Raw genomic sequence first — 20,350 nt, 5'->3', positions numbered from 1 at the left:
GAGGTATTCCGTGGGCGCTGGTCACCGCGTGGGGTTGAGAGTATTGTGAATAATGATTGTAATGTTGTACTATAATGACACGATATAATGTAAGTCCGTTATGTGTATGACTTGATCTGTTGTAGGATTTGATGTGTTGAATAAAGTCTTTGAAAAAAAAAAAAAAAAAAAGGGAGAGGAGAGGGAGAGGGAGAGGGAGGGAGAGGGAGAGGGGGAGAGGGAGATGGTGGGGATGACAGGTGCAGTGGTGGAGTGGGGGTGGATAAAGTCACCATTGATAGCAAGAACCAGCAGCAGGCGAGGGGTTGACAGGTGCAGTCTGCGAGTTGGCTGTGGGGTCGGAAGCCAGGGGTGTAAACGGCCGTGGAGATGGTGCGAGCTGGGGATGGGTTGGCAGGTCATTCCATTTACATTTTATATTTGTTTATTTAAGTTTCTGGCACTCAATGTTGCCTTAGAGAACGGGAGGGCTGTCATTAGCGGGCCAGTGATGTATTGCTGTTTCATTATCACATGACCTCTGTTGGTCCGGAAAATATGGCAAATCCAGAAAGTCACTGGAACTGAGGGTGCTGGAAAATCAGTGTTCAGCCCTTCCACATTCCAGATGTGTGTTGCATGACACTGGTCACCTGTGTGCACATCTGGCTGCCTCAATGAATTATAGCAATATATATGCAGACAACCAGGAAGGAACATCTCAAATGACACCAGTACTGTAAACACCCGACTAATTCTGGCATGTAACATCCATAAATTGCCAAATGTAATAAAACTTGTTTAAAATGAATGTGGTTAGTCCTGTCTGTCAAGAATCAGTTTTGACAATAGAGTTACTCCCTATATTTATATTTTGATACGAAAATGAACCAGATATTCAAAAGCAAAATAGAAGTTGCAGGCAGATAATATCTGTGGCTAGAGGCAAGAAATTATCATTTCAGATTGAATAAGAAGGAACCGCAGATGCTGGTTTAAACCAAAGATGGACACAAAAAGCTGGAGCAACTCAGCGGGTCAGACAGCCTCGACGGAGAAAAGGAATCAGTGACATTTCAGGTTGAGACCCTTCCTCAGACTGAAGAAGGGCCTCGACCTGAAATTTCACCTACTAATTTTCTCCAGAGATGTTGACTGACCTTCTGTTACTCCAGCTTTTTGTGTATCTTAGATAGTTTCCGATTGATGTCTTCAATGCAGTATTTTGCCAGTTTGTTAAGTGGATCAAAAATAGGCAACATCATATGCAACGTGGATGGAAAGAATCATGTTAGAAAATTGGTAAAAAGAGGGCTGATAAATTGAGGTTACATTTATACCTCTAACTTAAAAGACAAAAATGGCTTCATAGGAGTATTATCAAATAATGTTTGTTGTAGTTACAGAAAAGTTAATTAGTGCAGTTGATAAGAAAGATTGATCAAATAAAAAGGTTTTAGAGGGATGGTGTGAAAGAGGAAAGAGAGATACAGATGCAGAGAGGTTTCAGAAAGGAATTACAGAACATAGGGCATTGAAGTCTGAAGGCAATGTTACGATTATGGGAATTTGAGGATGTACAAGAGTCGTAATTGCAGGAGGAACGACACCCAGGAGGGTTAGAAAGCTGCTGGTGGTTACTGGAATAGAAAAGGGATTTACAAAATGAGGGTGAGGATTTTAGGTCCCCGATGCTGTTTAACAGACAACGAATACAAATCGGAATGCACAAACTAATAGATTTACAGTTGGTTGGAGTTGATACAAGTTATTGTATCATTAGTGTAGGAGGGAACTGCAGATGCCGGTTTACACCGAAGATAGACACAAAATGCTGGAGTAACTCAGCAGGACAGGCAGCATCTCAGGAGAGAAGGAATGGGTGACGTTTCGGATCGAGACCTTTCTTCAGATTGATGTCAGGGGAGTGGGCAGAGATAAAATGTAGTCGGAGACAGTAAGTAAGACTGGTGGGAGAACTGGGAAGAAGGAGGGGATGGAGAGAGGGAAAGCATGGGCTACTTGATGTTCATACCGCTGGAGTGTAAGCTGCCCAAGTGAAATATGAGATGCTGTTCCTACAATTTGCGCTGGGCAACGGAGGAGGCCCAGGAGAGAAAGGTCAGATTGTGAATGGGAGGAGCAGTTAAAGTGTTGAGCAACAGGGAGATCAGGTAGGTCAGCGAAATGATCACTGAGCCTGCGCTTGGTCTCGCCGATGTACAGAAGTTGACACCTGGAACAGCAGATACAATAGACGAGGTTGGAGGAGATGCAAGTGAACCTCCGCCTCACCTGGAAAGACTGTTTGGGTCCTTGGGTCCTTTGGGCAGCTTACACCCAGCAGTATGAACATTGACTTCTCAAACTTCAAATAACCCTTGGTTTCCTTCTCTCTCCATCCGCTCCATCCCAGTTCTCCCACCAGTCTTACTGTCTCCAACTACATTTTATCTCTGTACTGCCCACTCCCCTGACATCAATCTGAAGAAGCGTCTCGACCTGAAACGTCACCCATTCCCTCTCTCCAGAGATGCTGCCTGTCCCGCTGAGTTACTCCAGCATTTTGTGTCTACCAAAGTCCGATCAAGGATAGTTCGAGGTTCACCAACGAGGTAGATATCAGTTCAGGACTGCTCGCTGGTTGTGGTAGGATGCTTCAGTTGCCTGGAACATGGCACAATCAATCTACTAACACAGCACAAAGTGTAAGAACTACTTTGCTTTTATTAAGCTAAATGAAAGAAATGAAGAACTGATTAAACTTCATCCAATTGTTTGGAGCCCTAGTTGTTAAAAATTAAAAGTAGCAAAATTAGGCTGATTGTCTTTTTAAAGGAATTGTATAAGTTTATCAGAGGCTGTGTTTACATTCTATGCCTGTGAACTCATTCAATAGATTAATTTGTTCAAGAACAAAGTGCTGTTATGTTCAGCCAGCATACCTGAAACATTAATGTTTTTCTTGATACAAGATAACCACAGATCATATCCAAACGATACTGATAACCTGGTCCCATATTAACATGACTCATATTTCCTTCTAATACAGAAGTCTGACATTTTGATGATGACTCTCAGAGCATTCGCAACAGTGCCATTCCCAATTTATTTCCCTACAACCTATTCTCTGACAACATCCCACTGGTTTCCTGGTCACCCATCTACATTGGGGTTACTTTAAGTGACCACTCGACCAATCAGCATATCTTTGGTCTAGAAGGTAGTTTTGCAGGGATGAAAAACATGTTTACAAAATAAAGAGGACATTGAATTGAAAGCCCCATTTTGGAACAAATGCAGCAGAGGCAGTGACATTGAGAGTGGGGGATGGAGCCTTTGCAAGATGCAAGTTGAGAGGATGTGTAATCCTGATCTCTGTGGGAGTCAGTAGGTTTACAGTAGACGTCAGGCATTAACCCGTCTTCTGCGATCATGAAAGGGGAAGGAGATGTCAGAGGTAGTTCAAGTGAATTTGAGGGAATGGTGAAAGTTAGAAATAAAGTTAATGAAATCAATAAGTTCTGAACGGGTGCAGGAGATGGTCCTAATACAGTTGTCAATGAAGCTGGAAAAGAGTTGGGGGATGGTGCCATAGTATGTTTGGAACAAGGGACTGTTCAACATAACCTACTAAAAAGAGAGGCATAGGCTGGGACCAATGTGAGTGTCCATGGCTACACCTTTAACTTCTTAAAGTCATAAGAGATAGGAGCAGAATTAGGCCATTCGGCCCATCAAGTTTACTCCGCCATTCAATCATGGCTGATCTATCTCTCCTTCCTAACCCCATTCTCCTGCCTTCTCCCCATAACCCCTGACACCCGTACTAATCAGGAATCTATCTATCTCTGCCTTTAAAATATCCATTGTCGGCCTCCACAGCCTTCTATGGCAACGAAGTCCACGGATTCACCACCCTGACCAAAGAAATTCCTCCTCATCTCCTTCCTAAAAGAACGTCCTTTAATTCTGAGGTTATGACCTCTAGTCCTAGATTCTCCCACTAGTGGAAACATCCTCTCCACATCCACTCTATCCAAGCCTTTCACTATTTCACTATTCTGTACGTTTCAATGAGGTCCCCCCCTGATAATTCTAAACTTCAGTGAGTACAGGCCCAGTGCCATCAAACGCTCACCCAATCATTCTCAGGATCATTCTTGTAAACCTCCAGTGAGTCCACAGGCCCTCATCAATGCAGAGGGAGAACAAGGAGTGAAGAGACAAGGACTTTAAGACTTTTGCCTTCCATCACAGTGAGGAGGACCAGGTAGACTCACTGTGGTGGGTGTTAAATCTGTGTTTATTGTGTGGCTCCCATTGGAAAGTTCCCCCTTTCCCCAATACTGGTGCCAATGTCCCACAAATTCAAACTTGCTTCTTCCACACCCGTCTTTGGGCCAAACGTTCAACTCTCTAACCCTCTCCGCCTTATGCCAATTTGCATGTGGCTCAGGTAGCTATCCAGAGATTATTACCTTCTTGGGTCTGCTTTAGCTGTGCAAATTCCCTTAGCCGTACCTCTTTCCTCGTTCTAACTCCGTCATCCTTACCCACAAGGACCATGACGGCTGGATCTTTCCCCTCCTACTCCAAGTTGCTCTGCGGGTCAGACGAGATGTCCTGAAACCGGGCACCAGACCGCCATCTATGGTGTAGACGTGGCAATGAATGAGGAATTGAAAGTTGAAGGGTGTGTTGAAGTGTCTTGGATGAGGGTCAGAAGGACTGGAGAAGGGAGGAGGCTATAAGATGGAATCAAGGTATTTGGAGATGGAGTTCTGTGGGACAGGAGCAGGCAGAAACAATGGATGTGCCAACACAGTCCTGGTTTTGAGGAGAAGGAGAAGGAAATGAGCCGCGTAGGGGTGGGGTGGGGCAGGAGACTGGATGCTGTAGAGGGGAGATCGCCAGATGTAATCAGATTGAGAATGGTCTGGCAGATGGTGGCTTGCTGGTGATCTGTGGGGTTCATGGACAAGGGGTAGGGATGAGGAGGTGTCCGAGAACTTCCGCCTGGCTTCAGCATGGCAGCAGTCAGCCGCCCAGACCACAACGATACTTCCCTTGTTAGCAGGTTTGATAACGATACTGTTGCTGAGTGAGTCGAGGGCTGTGCGTTCAGAGGGGGTGAGATTGGAGTGGAGTGGAGAATCATGTTGGCTGATGTCATGCCAACAATATAGTGAAGGGGTGACCACTGGGAGGCAAGGTCACCTTGACAGAGAAAAGGGGCCAGAGGCAGAATCGGCACAAGATGAGCTCAACATCACCAGGCTTGGAACTTGATGATTTGTGGGTGTAGGGGATCAAAGGCAAGGCCTCTGTTGTCCTCAGAGCCCCTATACCCTCCTCATATCCTGAATCTGACCACAACCCTCACCCCTATTCACCATCTCCCCCTTTTCAATACAGAAAAGTTATTCCTCAGAATGCCAAAGACCACTATCAGCCACACTGTAAAAACAAGACTCCAGTAGATCAGTAGGGTGGCACGGTGGTGCAGCGGTAGAGCTAATACCTTACAGCGCCAAAGACCCGAGTTCGATCCTGACTACAGGTGCTGTCTGTATGGAGTTTGTACGTTCTCCCCGTGACCTGCACGGGTTTTTCCCCCCAAGATCTTCAGTTTCTTCCCACACACCAAAGGCGTACAGGTTTGTAAGTTAATTGGCTTGGTATAAATGTAAAATTGTCCCTAGTGTGTGTAGGTTAGTGTTAGTGTGCGGGGATCGTTGGTCAGCACGGACTCGGTGGGCCGAAGGGACTGTTTCCACACTGTATCTCCAAGGGTTTCGGCACGAAACGTCGCCTATTTCCTCCGCTCCATAGATGCTGTAGCACCCGCTGAGTTTCTCCAGCAATTTTGTCTACCTGTATCTCCAAACTAAAGTTGAAGAATGTGTAGGAAGGAATTGCAGATGCTGGTTTAAACCGAAGATAGACACAAAGTGCTGGAGTAACACAGTGAGCCAGGCAGCATCTCTGCAGAGAAATAATGGGTGACATTTTCGGGTCGAGACCCTTCTGCAGACTGACCCAAAGAGTCACGCATTTCTTCTCTCCAGAGTTGCTGCCTGTGCTGCTTAGTGAGTCCAACATTTTGTGTCTAATGTTGTAGTATGTCAGGACACGATTGCCTCAACTAAAGGTTGAGTTTTTATTATGTGTCGAGGTAAAGTGAAATGTTTCTTTCACTCTGCCTTTTCGTTTCTCATTAGACCGAGAGGAAAAGCTCAGATGCAGATGTGCACAGTTCCATTTTGGCCGCTTTACATGACGACCAAAAACAGCCTAAGGCTTCTTCCAAATGATGTAAGAATGATTTTTAAAACGTCTGTACTCACCTATATGGCTCAATCATTTCTTCTGTGACAAAATTCAGGTAATTCCTGCAATTGATAGAAAAGTAGCATTAACATTTACAAACACAACCTTGCAAAAATAGGACCAAACCTGTTAGCGTAATGGGGTATAAGTTTGTACTTCCAAGATTTCTGTAACATCTCCCGCTGTGGCATCTATTAGGACAACAAAGTTGCGAGTAACACCTTCACTCCAAAACTAAAATGAGTCGCGAGAGTGAAGTGGACGTCTTGTAATTTTAATCGCAAGGTAACAGAGGGTGATGGTGGAAGGTTGTTTTTCGGACTGGAGGCCTGTGACTAGTGGTGGGCCTCAGGGATCGTTGCTGGGCCCTTTGCTGTTTGTGGTTGATATCAACGACTTGGAATGTGCAAGGCATGATCCGTGAAGATGGTTATCAAAAACTACAGCAGGATCTTGATCAGTTGGGTTGAGGAATATTCAAGGGAGTTTAATGCAGATCATGGCAAGGTGGTCAAATCAGGGCAGGACCTCCCAAGGTGGAAGATGTTGGTGACTCTGGGGGAGAAGAAGGAGGTGGTGGTGGAGGGGGAAGTGGACAAAGCATTGGTCCACAGGAAGAAAAGGAGAGGGAGCCTCCGCGGTGAGCGAGCGCGCCCTGTAGGTGTCTGCAGCCTGAAGAATGCATTGTCAGCCAGGGCCGCAACAGCTGTGTCACCCAGAGAGTACAACAGCTGGTGAAGACGGGCTTGCTGGTGCACCCTGTGGAAGATGATGGTGACTTGGCTATAAGTTGCTCTCCCGTCTCCCTCATTCTCGCTCGCTCCCCAGTGTCGCGCTTACAGTGGCCGACACTGGAGCAGGCGCCAGCCCGGGCGACGTTTTTGTATCTATACAGTGGACAGGAAGCCCTTGCCATCTTCTCAATGCAATAACACGTCATTGTTTGCCTCACCAGCCACCAAATGCGAAGAGGCCACTGTACACGGCCAAAACAGCTTTCCCCACATCTGTTGTCGTTCCTTCGAAGGCTCGTTTCGGTTCCAAATAAGGAGTATCACCTGTGCAGAAAAAAAACCCCCACATTATTTTCAAACACAGTTAAAAATAAATGAAACTGTTTAAGAAACAACAGTCACACATTTTTCATAAATTATTCTATTTTTCATGAGGAATTTACCTAAAATAAATCATTATAACTGTTAAAATAACAGAGAGCGTACTGAATTATCATATTAAGAATGCATGTACCACAATACCTCAGATATATGCAAAAAAGACAAACAATATTTCTTCATAAAAAGTAATTGCTGCAATTTTGCAAATGTTATTTGCGGATTGGTGTACTATTCACTTGACTGGGCAGCATGCATTCCAATGCAGCACGCCAAACATTATACACCAACATAGTCACCTTGTTATCTTTTGTATTCATATCTCCGTGTGTCAAGAAAGCAAGAGGCTCTGCTCTTCTCAACCTTCGACACTGCAAGTTGTCCATACGGTGTATAGAAAACGGATGTCATATTTTCCTGAAATTAATGTACTCTGATATAACAATTTTGGTGGATATTAATTTCTCTCATATCATTTTGTGATAAAACAACATGGATCAGCATAAGTAAAAAATAAGTGTGTGTAATCTTTAAGCAGTCAAGGTAGGGTAGTGTAGCGGTAAAGCTACTGTCTTACAGTGCCAGGGACCTGGGTCTAATCCTGACTACGGGTGCTTGTCTGTACGGAGTTTGTACGTTCTTCCTGTGACCTGCGCGGGTTTTCTCCGAGATGCTCAGTTTCCTCCCACACTCCAAAAACATACAGGTTTGTAGGTTAATTGACTTGGTATCAATGTAAAATGTGTCCCTGGTGTGTGTAGGGCAGTGTTGATGTGCAGGGATCGCTGTGTGTGTGTGTGTGTGTGTGGACTCAGTGGGCCAAAGCACATGTTGCCAGTCGACGCTGAATCTCTAAACTAAAAGTATTATTTTGAAAGACGAAAATAATATGTTTTTTATTATGCTTGAGATTTTAGTTTAACGTCAGCTAACTTCTGCAAACGGCATGTAAATTAATGTTGTAGGATGGAACTGCAGAGGTTGCTTGACACCGAAGATAGACACAAAGAGCTGTCGTAACTCGGAGGGACAGGCAGCATCTCCGGACGGAAGGAATGGGTGACGTTTTGGGTCGAGACACTTCTTCAGCCACGGGTGTCATGATATGACAGTACACTGCTATTAAATCTGATGCCTCTTCCCTCCTGCTGCTGAGCTACGCAGTCTCCCTCTTGATGGTGTGGATTATCAAACGACCGACACTGCAGCTGTTAAACAATTAAGCTGCAGCAACTAAACCAATCTGCAGGCTCACCAAAAGGTCTCTGTTGCTGACCCAGTAAATGGGATTTAACATTTTTACTTTCTTGGCTCCATTAAACCAGGAGGAAATGCAGAGTGCACATACATGGAGAATTCATTCTGTAACGTCTGTAATTTTCTGTAATAAGTGACAGGCATTTGAGCTACTATGTCTGAAATGAACCTGCAATCCCACAGATGAGCACCAGGCCTCAATCTCAAACATCACTGCTCGCTGTCTGCCTTCCACAGCCTCCAACCTTATTGTTTCCCAGCCCCAGTTTTTACCTGCTCCCCAAAATCCCCAAACACAACTGCCCTGGCAGACCCATTGTTTCTGCCTGCCCCTGTCCCACGGAAATGATTTCCACGTACCTCGACTCCATCCTATCCCCCCTGGTCCAATCTCTCCCAACCTATGTCCGAGATACCTCACATGCCCTTCGTCTCTTTAATGACTTCCGCTTTCCAAGCCCCCACTCCCTCATCTTTACTATGGACATTCAGTCACTCTCCATCCCACACCAGGAAGGCTCATCTGTGGAATTGCAGGCTCATTTCAAATATGCAGTGCCCTCCATAATGTTTGGGACAAAGAGCCATCATTTATTTATTTGCCTCTGTACTCCACAACTTGAGATTTGTAATTAAAAAAAAAAAAAAATCACATGTGGTTAAAGTGCACATTGTCAAATTTTAATAAAGGCCATTTTTATACATTTTGGTTTCACCATGTAGACATTTTTACAGCTGTGTTTATACATAGTCCCCCCATTTCAGGGCACCATAATGTTTGGGACACATGGGTTCACAGGTGTGTTTAATTGCCTATTAAATGCAGGTATAAGAGAGCTCTCAGCACCTAGTCTTTCCTCCAGTCTTTCCATCACCTTTGGAAACTTTTATTGCTGTTTATCAACATGAGGACCAAAGTTGTGCCAATGAAAGTCAAAGAAGCCATTATGAGACTGAGAAACAATAATAAAACTGTTAGAGACATCAGCCAAACCTTAGGTTTACCAAAATCAACTGTTTGGAACATCATTAAGAAGAAAGAGAGCACTGGTGAGCTTACTAATCGCAAATGGACTGGCAGGCCAAGGAAGACCTCCACAGCTGATGACAGAAGAATTCTCTCTATAATAAAGAAAAAAAACCCAAACAACTGTCTGACCGATCCGAAACACTCTTCAGGAGTCAGGTGTGGATTTGTCAATGACCACTGTCCGCAGAAGACTTCATGAACATAAATACAGAGGCTACACTGCAAGATGCAAACCACTGGTTAGCCACAAAAATAGGATGGCCCAGTTTAGTTTGCCAAGAAGTACTTAAAAGAGCAACCACAGTTCTGGAAAAAGGTCTTGTGGAGAGATGGTGGCGGTGTTCTGGCCTGGGCATGTATGGCTGCTGAAGGTACTGACTCACTTATCTTCATTGATGATACAACTGCTGATGGTAGTAGCATAATGTATTCTGAAGTGTATAGATACAACATATCTGCTCAAGTTCAAACAAATGCCTCAAAACTCATTGGCCAGCGGTTCATTCTACAGCAAGACAATGATCCCAAACATACTGCTAAAGCAACAAAGGAGTTTTTCAAAGTTAAAAAATGGTCAATTCTTGAGTGGCCAGGTCAATCACCCGATCTGACCATGCTTTTTATATTTTAAAGAGAAGACTGAAGGGGACAAGCCCCGGAAAGGTGTCTGGGGATAATTCTTGATCTCACAGTCTCTATCTCAAGAACTATGGACTATTGACTGATGTCTATTAGAAACCCACTGACTCCAACAACTGTCTTAACTACACTTCTTCCCACCCTGCTTCCTGCAAAGACTCTATCCCCTACTCATAATTCCTCTGTCTACGCCGCATCTGCTCCCAAGACGAGATGTTCCATACTAGAACATCCGAGATGTCCTCATTCTTTAGGGAACGGGAGTTCCCCTCTTACATCATAGATGAGGCCTTCACTCGTGTCTCCTCGGTACCCCGCAGCTCCGCTGTTTCTCCCCCTCCCGCTAGTCGCAACAGAGACAGAGTCTTTACCTTCCATCCCATCAGCCGTCGCATACAACACATAATGCATCGAACTTTCCGCCACCTCCAACGGGATCTCACCACGAGCCACATTTTCCCATCTCCACACTTTTCCGCAGAGACCGTTCCCTCCGCAACTCCCTGGTTAACTCATCCCTTCCCACCCAAACCACCCCCTCCCCAGGTACCTTCCCCAGCAACTGCAGAAGATGCAACACCTGTTCCTATACCTCCTCCCTCGACTCTGTACAAGGACCCCGACAGTCCTTTCAGGTTAGGCAGAAGTTCACATGCACCTCCTCCAACCTCATCTACTGTATCAAGATGTGGACTCTGATACATCGGTGAGATCAAACGCAGACTGGGCGATCATGTAGCAGAACACCTTCGCTCAGCCTGCGTGAACCAACCTGATCTCCCGGCTGCTGGACACTTTAATTCTCCTTCCCATTCCCACACAGACCTTTCTGTACTCGGTCTCCTCCATTGTCAAACCGAAATTGGAGGAACAGCATCTCATATTTCGCCTGGGCAGCTTGTAGCCCAATGGTATGAATATTGATTTCGCTCACTTCAGGTAGCCCCGGCATTCCCTCTCTCTCCATCCCTTCCCCACCCAAGTTGCACCAGCTTCTCATTTTCACCCTACAAACAGTTTACAATGGCCTGTTTCCTTTATCATTGTTACTTTTTTGCATATCTTTCATTCATTGTTCTTTATCTCCCCACATCACTGTCCGTGTCTCTCGTTTCCCTTATCCCTAACCAGCCTGAGGGGTCTCTACTCGAAACGTCACCCATTCCTTCTCTCCAGAGATGCTGCCTGTCTCACTGAATTACTGCAGCTTTGTGTCTATCTGCAACCCGACATCTTTTGAGTATTGGACATGAAACTACAACATCATTTTAGAATCACAGAGTGATACAGTATAGAAACAGGCCCTTTGGCCCAACTTGCCCACACCGGCCAACATGTTCCAGCTACAATAGTCCTTCCTGCCTGCGTTTGGTCCATATCCCTCCAAACCTGTCCTATCTATGTACCTGTCCAACTGCTTCTTAAATGTTGGGATAGTCCCAACCTCAACTTACCTCCTTTGGCAGCTTGTTCCATACATCCACCACCCTTTGTGTGAAAAAGTTACTCCTCAAATTCCCATTCAATCTCTTGCCCTTCACTTTAAACTTATGTCCTTTAGTCCTCGATTCATCTAATCTGGGCAAGAAACTGTGCATCTACCTGATCTATTCCCGTCATGAATTTGGACACTTCATCCTCCTGCGCTCCAAGGAATAGAGACCCAGCATTCTCAACCTCTCCCTATAGTTCACACCCTCTAGTCCTGGCAGCATCCTTGTAAATCTTTTCTCGCACTTTATTTCTGCTCATCTGGTGACCATAAAAACCGGAGAAAATTGACCCCACTGCCAAGGAGTACACGTCCGCCATGCCGAGAAGGCTCAGTATTTCTACCATCAACCTCCACGTGATACGTTGCCAATTTCCAAGCTTCCCAGTCTAATGCAGCCTCTTTAACGCCACCATCAGTTTCCACCCCCTTCTGGCCATGAACCACACAAATTAACCTTGTTGTTAAGGATTTTGTATTTTAAAATGGGATGATAAGAATACAATGTATAACAAAAAAGAATCAAGGCATTGTCCGATTCACCATTAGTAATGGGTCAGGCTACAAGATAATTCACTTGATATTTTGTGACCTGGACATCTGGTACATTGATAAGCTCACAGAGAGATTTCAGGAGCAACTGCATCATTTCAATTGACATTCAACAAACAATAAAACTACTGTTTAGCACAAACATTTAACAAATGGAAGAGTTTCAATTTACTGTACATGCAGTTTACTGAGAGAAGCACCAAGGAAGTTTTCATACAAACCTTTTGATAAAGTTATGGGCCAGGCTTGGTGGTCTTGGCCCGTTGCCTGGATTCACCATCTACTGTGGTCGCCTGCCTACACTTACTTTCACCACCTGCAGAATGCCTGATCAGAAGGTCATAAATGATAGGAGCAGAATCAGGCCATTCAGCCCATCAAGCCTACGCTGCCATTTAATCATGGATGATCTATCTCTCCCTCCTAACCCCATCCTCCTGCCTTCTCCTCATAACCCTTGACACCTGTACTAATCCAGAATCCCTGCCTTAAAAATATCTATTGACTTGGCCTCCACAGTCTTCTGTGGCAAAGAATTCCACAGATTCACCACCGACTAAAGAAATTCCTCCTCATCTCCTTCCTAAAGGAACGCCCTATAAATCTGAGGCTATGACCTCTGGTCCTAGACTCTCCCACTAGTGGAAATATCCTCTCCTCATCCACTCTATCCAAGATAAGTTTACACTCTGTACCCAAGTGGTATCTGGTGTTTATGTCTCAGACCATCTATTCTGATGTCCCACCTCTGAATGCCCAGGCCTTCGATCCATTTAAAATCATCTGACAGACATGTAAATAAATGTAGATTGATAAAGTAAAAATTACTTTAACAATGTAAAGAATGTATTGAATTAATATTGTATTGAATTAATAATACCTCAACAAATAACATTTAAAATAAAATAACTCTACCTACCTAATTTTTTTCCAGCCTGTCCTTAACTCTGTGAAGATTCTTTTTTAATTTAATTAACATTATTTTAATGTTTTCGTCAATTACACATTTTAAGCTATTTTATTATTTTTGAATAGGACTCACTTTTCAAAATATGTGTTTTTTTTAAAAACTATTTTTAAATGTTTCCATTGGAAAAGCCTTTGAAAGTGGAGATTGACGCTTGATTTCAGCCACAGTGCTACAAAAGATTAGTGAGCCTGGGCATCATGTAGATAGCTCACAGGTAGATACTGGGAATGTGAGATGTGGGGCAGATGATCCCGCTCATTCACTCTCTCCAACACAAACACATCCTAAAATAGGTATGTACCATCTATAAATACGCTACATTACCTTCCCAAGGCCACTTCAACTGCGCCACTCAGGCAAGTGGATAATACTCAGAGTTTAGACACAAAACGCTGGAGTAACTCAGCGGAACAGGCAGCATCTTGGGAGAGAAGGACTGGGTGACGTTTTGGGTCAAGACCCTTCTTCAGACCCGAAACGTCACTCGTTCCTTCTCTCCAGAGATGCAGCCTGTCCCACTGAGTTACTCCAGTATTTTGCATCTACCTTGCGTGTAAAACGGCACCTGCAGATCCTTCCTAACGGTGTAGAGAGTTTGTTGGAAGTGCATTCATCCACTCGCCTTGTGTCATGGAGGCAGTGGATTTTTTTTAAAAGATAGTTTGGTTCCGTACTGCAAAATCTGAGTCTCCAGCTTATCCATGCAGCAATGCTAACTAACAGTCTGGCACTGGTCAGTTTTAGACAGGGTGATCCAGCAGATGTTGATGATGGGAGAATCAACTCTGGTAATACAGTTGAATTGCAATGGGAAATGGTTAAACTTCCTCTTGGAAAGTGCCTATGCTCACCATCAATGTTCTGCTCATCCACTTTGTCACTTATCAGCTGCTATTAGCATTTACTCCAGGCGTTACCATGCACAAGTACACCGTGTGTAGGAAAGAACTGCAGATGCTGGTTTACACCGAAGATGGACACAAAATGCTGGAGCAACTCAGCGGGACAGGCAGCATCTCTGGAGAGAAGGAGTGGGTAACGCTTCTGGTCAAGACCCTTCTTCTCACTGTCCTGTTTTCTGGGCTGTGATCCTTAACTGAAACGTTAAGCGATTAACGCTAGACACAGGGTCATTGTGTCTCACCTTCCTCTCATTCCCAGCGTACCTCCTCCTCCATGTTTGTCACCATAAGCAAAGACAAAGTCAGCATAATGAGTTGATTATGCCCAATACAGAAAGTGATGATGAATGTAGAAACCTTTGCTGGATGTACTGTGCTTAAATCAGTCCTGGCTTGTCAACTTTTATTTCTGGGCACTGTTCACAGCCTTCACAATGCCTTTGTTTTCTCATGGGTCTCATTAGAACAGTGCCCAGCTATGCTGGCTGCAGCCAAGACTGCTGTGAAGATGAGGAATTCAAAGGATATCCTTTGTCCTCCCAAAACCCAGGCATTGTTCCAAAGTGGTAGCAGAATTATAGCAGGCACTATGAGAAGCCACCATGGAAACAAGTTCTACAACACAGCCACCATTAATATTTACTGCTGAAATATGTCGACCACTAATAACCGCTCAATAATTGCACATTCAGAGGTTGAAAGCCCTTTCCATTCTTCAACAGGACAGGTGATTATAACATTTCATAGTTATGGGTCGTAATAACATTTTTTTGTAGTCTACCTTTTCTTATCATCAGAACCTCCAGTTGTGTTACTATATGCAAAGGCAGTCATCATAATGGCCCGATTTGGCAGGAAACAGCAGGTTTAGTTTGCAGTTTAGTGATAGTGTGGAAACAGCCCCTTCAGCCCAGCAAGTCCATGACGGCCATCGATCACCCGTCCACTCTGGTTCTAGGTTATCCCACTTTTGCATTCTACACATTGGGGCAATTTACAGGCCAATTATCCTACAACCCTGCATATCTTTGGAACGTGGGAGGAAACTGGAGCACCCGGCAAAGATGCATGCAGTCACAGGGAGAATGTACAAACTCTGCACAGACAGGACCCATGGTCAGGATCGAACCTGGGTGCTGTAAGGCAACAGCTCTACGGCTGCGCCACCCAAAATGATGACGACGCAAGCTCTTCACTGGAGTGTAGTCTGGGGATCTACTGGAAAGAGACTGAGGCCAAAGGGCCTGCCCCACTTTCCCGAGTTATTCACGAATTCTTCCGAGTTTTCAAACTCGCAGACTGTTCGTAACGAGTCCGTAGGAGACCGTGGATAGACCGTAGCGGCTCGTTATGCCAGCCGTAGGTCCTCGGGGCATCAGGAAAGTCGGGACATTTTTTCCAGCCTTATGAAAATTTTCAACGTGTAAGAAAAATAGCCCCCAGTACCTACGGCTGGCATAACGAGCCGCAACGATATATTGTCCTGGTCCTCACCTTTCTCCCACCAGCCTCAGTATCCAACACATTGTACAGCTCAACTGGGCTGAACACCAGTCAAATCCGTTACTGCACGAGAATTGATGCCATGATGGGTTGTACTGCACACTTCCAATGTACACCTTGAAATGCGGAATTCAATTTGACAGTACCAGGGCAGGCTCCAATTATGCGCTATGTTCAATCTGATCAAAAGGTTTGAGCTACACTTTATACAACTTTCATTTCAGCAAGTGAAGGCTTGTTCGCTATCTGCAACTCCTCCAATTTTGCTTATTCACTAAACTATCTACATTGACATCAAAGTAATATATATATATATATATAAAACACAGAGGTCCCAGCACAGATCCCTGCGGAACTCCACAGGTCACAGACCTCCAGCCAGAATATCTACCTTCCACCGTAACTCATACTTCCACCATAATCCTCCGTCTTCTATGAATAAACCAGTTCTTAATCCAGATGACCAGGTCATCGAGAATCCTGTACACCTTAATCTTCTGGATCAGCCTACCATGAGGGACTTTATCAAAAGCCTTACCGAAATCCATGTTTACAACATCCACTGCCCTACCTTCATCAGAGTCCGTTGTCACGTCCTCAAAAAACTCAATCCTGACCTGCCGTGTACAAAGCTATGCTGCCTGGGCTAATCAGCCCATTCTCTTCCAAATGGGAGTAAATCCTATCTCGAAGAATTCTCTCCAATAGCTTCCCTACCACTGACGTGAGACTGGTCTATAGTTCCCTGGATTCTCTTTACTTAAGGGCCTGTCCCACTTGCGTGTCCTTGGCATACAAATTACGCTACCTCTTACGCGACGCCAACGGTCTGTCGCGGAACTGACGGCCAAAGTGGGACAGGCCCAAGACCCTGGCGCGACGCAGCGTCTCACCATCAAAAGCAGCAGAAGCAGGCAAGTACCAAGAGGAGAGATGGAACTGCCCAAGATCCAAAGCATACCACCTCATCTGTGAAACATGGTGGTGGGGGTGTTATGGCCTGGGCATGTATGGCTGCTGAAGATACTGACTCACTTATCTTCATTGATGATACAACTGCTGATGGTAGTAGCATAATGAATTCTGAAGTGTATAGACACATCCTATCTGCTCAAGTTCAAACAAATGCCTCAAAACCCATTGGCTGGTGGTTCATTCTACAGCAAGACAATCATTCCAAACATACTGCTAAAGCAACAAAGGAGTTTTTCAAAGCTAAAAAATGGTAAATTCTTGAGTGGCCAAGTCAATCACCCAATCTGAACCCAATTGAGCATGTCCTTTATATGCTGAAGAGAAAACTGGAGGGGACTAGCCCCCAAAACAAGCATAAGCTAAAGATGGCTGCAATACAGGCCTGGCAGAGCATCGCCAGAGAAGACACCCAGCAACTGGTGATGTCCATGAATCGCAGACTTCAAGCAGTCATTGTATGCAAAGGATATGCAACAAAATACTAAACATGACTACTTTCAATTACATGACACTGCTGTGTCCCAAACATTATGGTGCCCTGAAATGGTGGGACTATGTATAAACACAGCTGTGATTTCTACATGGTGAAACCAAAATGTATAAAAATGGCCTTTATTAAAATCTGACAATGTGCACTTTAACCACATGTGATTTTTTTTTCTATTACAAATCTCAAATTGTGGAGTACAGAGGCAAATAAATAAATGATGGGTCTTTGTCCCAAACATTAAGGAGGGCACTGTATATCTTTAGTGTTGGACATTTCCACCCTGGGAAAAAGGTTCTGACTGTCTATACCTCTCATCATTTCATATACTTCTAACAAGAATCCCCTCAAACTGTGATGCTCCAGAGAAAATAACCCAAGTCTATCCAACCTCCCCCTGTGGCTGAAGAGCCAGGAAGTCAAGATGCAGCTCGATAGGATGTTGGTTGGGCCACATTTGGCATGCAGTTTGTCACCCCGTTACAGGAATAATGTGGAAGCTTTGGAGGGGGTGCTGAGGAGAATGCTGCCTGATTTAGAGTGTTTCAGCTACAGGGAGAGGTTGAATAGACTAATTCCTAAAATTTCAAATACTGTTGTAAATTGGCAGGTCCTACCTCAGATCTGGACCAAAAGCATTTCATGCTAAATGAAAGAATCTAGTAGAGATACTGGTAGACAAAAATGCTGGAGAATCTCAGCGGGTGAGGCAGCATCTATGGACCCTAATGCCCCTGTCCCACTTGGGAAACCTGAACGGAAACCTCTGGAGACTTTGCGCCCCACCCAAGGTTTCCGTGCGGTTCCCGGAGGTTGCAGGTGGTTGCAGGTAGTGGAAGTAGGTAGGGAGACAGTCAAAAACCTCCGGGAACCACACGGAAACCTTGGGTGGGGCGCAAAGTCTCCAGAGGTTTCCGTCCAGGTTTCCTAAGTGGGACAGGGGCATAAGAGTCTCGACCCGAAACGTCGCCTATTTCCTTCACTCCATAGATGCTGCCTCACCCACTACGTTTCTCCAGCATTTTTGTCTTCCTTCGATTTTCCAGCATCTGCAGTTCCTTCTTAAACATAGTGGAGATACTGAATGACTGGATCAATCCTCACCTCTTTGGCCAAGTACAATCATGTATTATTATGCTGTTGCTGCTGGAGGTTTTCACTGTACAAAGTGGGTCACTGAACACTGGGTCCTTCAGCAAGCATTTCATGCAGTTACACAGACATCATTGCAGTGAGCACATTTTAAAAGAACTCATTAAAGCAGATTTCGTATTTTCTTTTAAAAGCACCAACAATTTACAAGTTCAACACAACAAACAAAAGATTTTGCCTCCCCCACCAATAAAGTTCATGACAGAGGTTATGAGAAAGCTTTGCTGGAACAATACCTGTACTGTACTTTACTGGAAGCAGCTCTTCTCACATTTCTTTTACATTGCAAGGACTGTCTGATTGTTTTTATTATACAAACTAATGAAATGAACAAATGGCAGCCTGCTACTCTGTGACACAACTAAAGTCATAGTTATTCAATACAGAAACAGACCCTTCAGCCCATCTTGTCCAATGCCGACTAAGATGCTCGATAGAAGCGTGTCCCGTGTGGCCGTGTTTGGCCCCACATCCCTGGAGTCATAGAGTCATCCAGCATGGAAACAGGCCCTTTGGCCCAACTTGTCCATGCCGACACTAATTCCACCTGCCTGCGTTTAGAAACATAGCAAATAGGTGCAGGAGTGGCCATTCGGCCCTTCGAGCCTGCACCCCCATTCAATATGATCATGGCTGATCATCCAACTCAGTATCCCGTACCTGCCTTCTCTCCATACCCCCTGATCCCTTTAGCCACAAGGGCCACATCTAACTCCCTCTTAAATATAGCCAATGAACTGGCCTCAACTGCATTCTGTGGCAGAGAATTCCAGAGATTCACCACTCTCTGCGTAATTTTTTTTTTCTCTCATCTCAGTCCTAAAAGATTTCCCCTTTATCCTTAAACTGTGACCCCTTGGCTCATATTCATCTAAACCTTTGCTATCCATGTACCTGTCCGAATGTCATAGTGTTGTTATTGTATCTGCCTCAACTACTTCCACTGGCAGCTTGTTCCATACACTCACCACCCTCTGTGTGAAAGGTTGCCGCCCAGGTCCCTATTAAAACTTTCCCCACAAACCTCTGCCCTCCGGTTCTTGACTCCCATATTCTGGGTAAAAGACTCAGTGGATTATCTTATTTATTCCCCTCATGACCCTGTACCCCTCTTTAAGATCCTCCTGAGCTCCAAGGAGTAAAGACCCAACCCTAACCATACCCAACCTTCCCCTGTAGCTCAGGCCCTTGAGTCCTCATGAATCTTCCCTGCACTCTTTCCATCTCAACAACATTATTTCAAAGTAGGGGGAACAACACTGAACACTAAACTCCAAATGTGACTCATCAATGTCTCGTACAACTAACATAACACCCCAACTTCTATCCTCAATATCCTAACTAATGATGGCCAATATACCAAGCGCATTCTTGACTACCAGATCTGTCTGTGATGCCACTTTTAAGGGACAATGTAACCTGTGAAGGTCCTGCCCTGGTTTGACTTTGGAAATGCAACAACTCGCATTTATCTACATTAAACCATTAACCATTACTCAGTGGACTTGCCCAACTGATCAAGATCCTGCTACCATATTTGATCACTATCTTTGCTATCTAAGATACCACCCATTTTATTGTCATTTGCAAACTTAGTAATCGTGCCTTCTACATTCATATCCAAATCATTGATATCGCAATGGACCCGGAACTGATCTCTAGTCACACTCCGCTAGTCCAAAAACAATCTTCCACCTTCGCCCTCTCCTTCCTGCCATGAAGACTATTCTCTGTCCAGTCGGCTAGCTCTCTCTCCCTTGATCTCACCTTGATGTAACCAGATGTAACCTTCCAGAGCAGGCTACCAAGCTGAACCGAATCAAATGCCATGCATTTGGCTGAAGTCCATATGGACTAGGTCTATAGCTTTGCCCTCATCAACCTTCAAATAACCATCAGATTCATAAGGAGATTCCGACTTTTTCACCACAGATTAAAGTTAAAACTTTATAAAACAACAGAATTTC

General features: G+C 44.6%; 1 protein-coding gene across 1 annotated transcript in view; it reads right to left on the bottom strand.

The window, feature by feature from the left end:
- slc7a5 (solute carrier family 7 member 5) overlaps positions 1 to 20,350 on the bottom strand; it is a 70,592-nt gene that overhangs the window by 23,695 nt on the left and 26,547 nt on the right. The window contains exons 3-4 of the mRNA XM_055649059.1: positions 7,265 to 7,370; positions 6,330 to 6,374 (exon numbers count right to left, since the gene is read on the bottom strand). Coding sequence (XP_055505034.1) covers positions 6,330 to 6,374; positions 7,265 to 7,370 — 151 coding nt within the window. The remainder of the gene's footprint in view (positions 1 to 6,329; positions 6,375 to 7,264; positions 7,371 to 20,350) is intronic.

Source organism: Leucoraja erinacea, chromosome 17, assembly GCF_028641065.1.
Source record: "Leucoraja erinacea ecotype New England chromosome 17, Leri_hhj_1, whole genome shotgun sequence".
Taxonomy (NCBI): domain Eukaryota; kingdom Metazoa; phylum Chordata; class Chondrichthyes; order Rajiformes; family Rajidae; genus Leucoraja; species Leucoraja erinaceus.
This window is presented reverse-complemented; position numbering and strand designations above follow the sequence as displayed.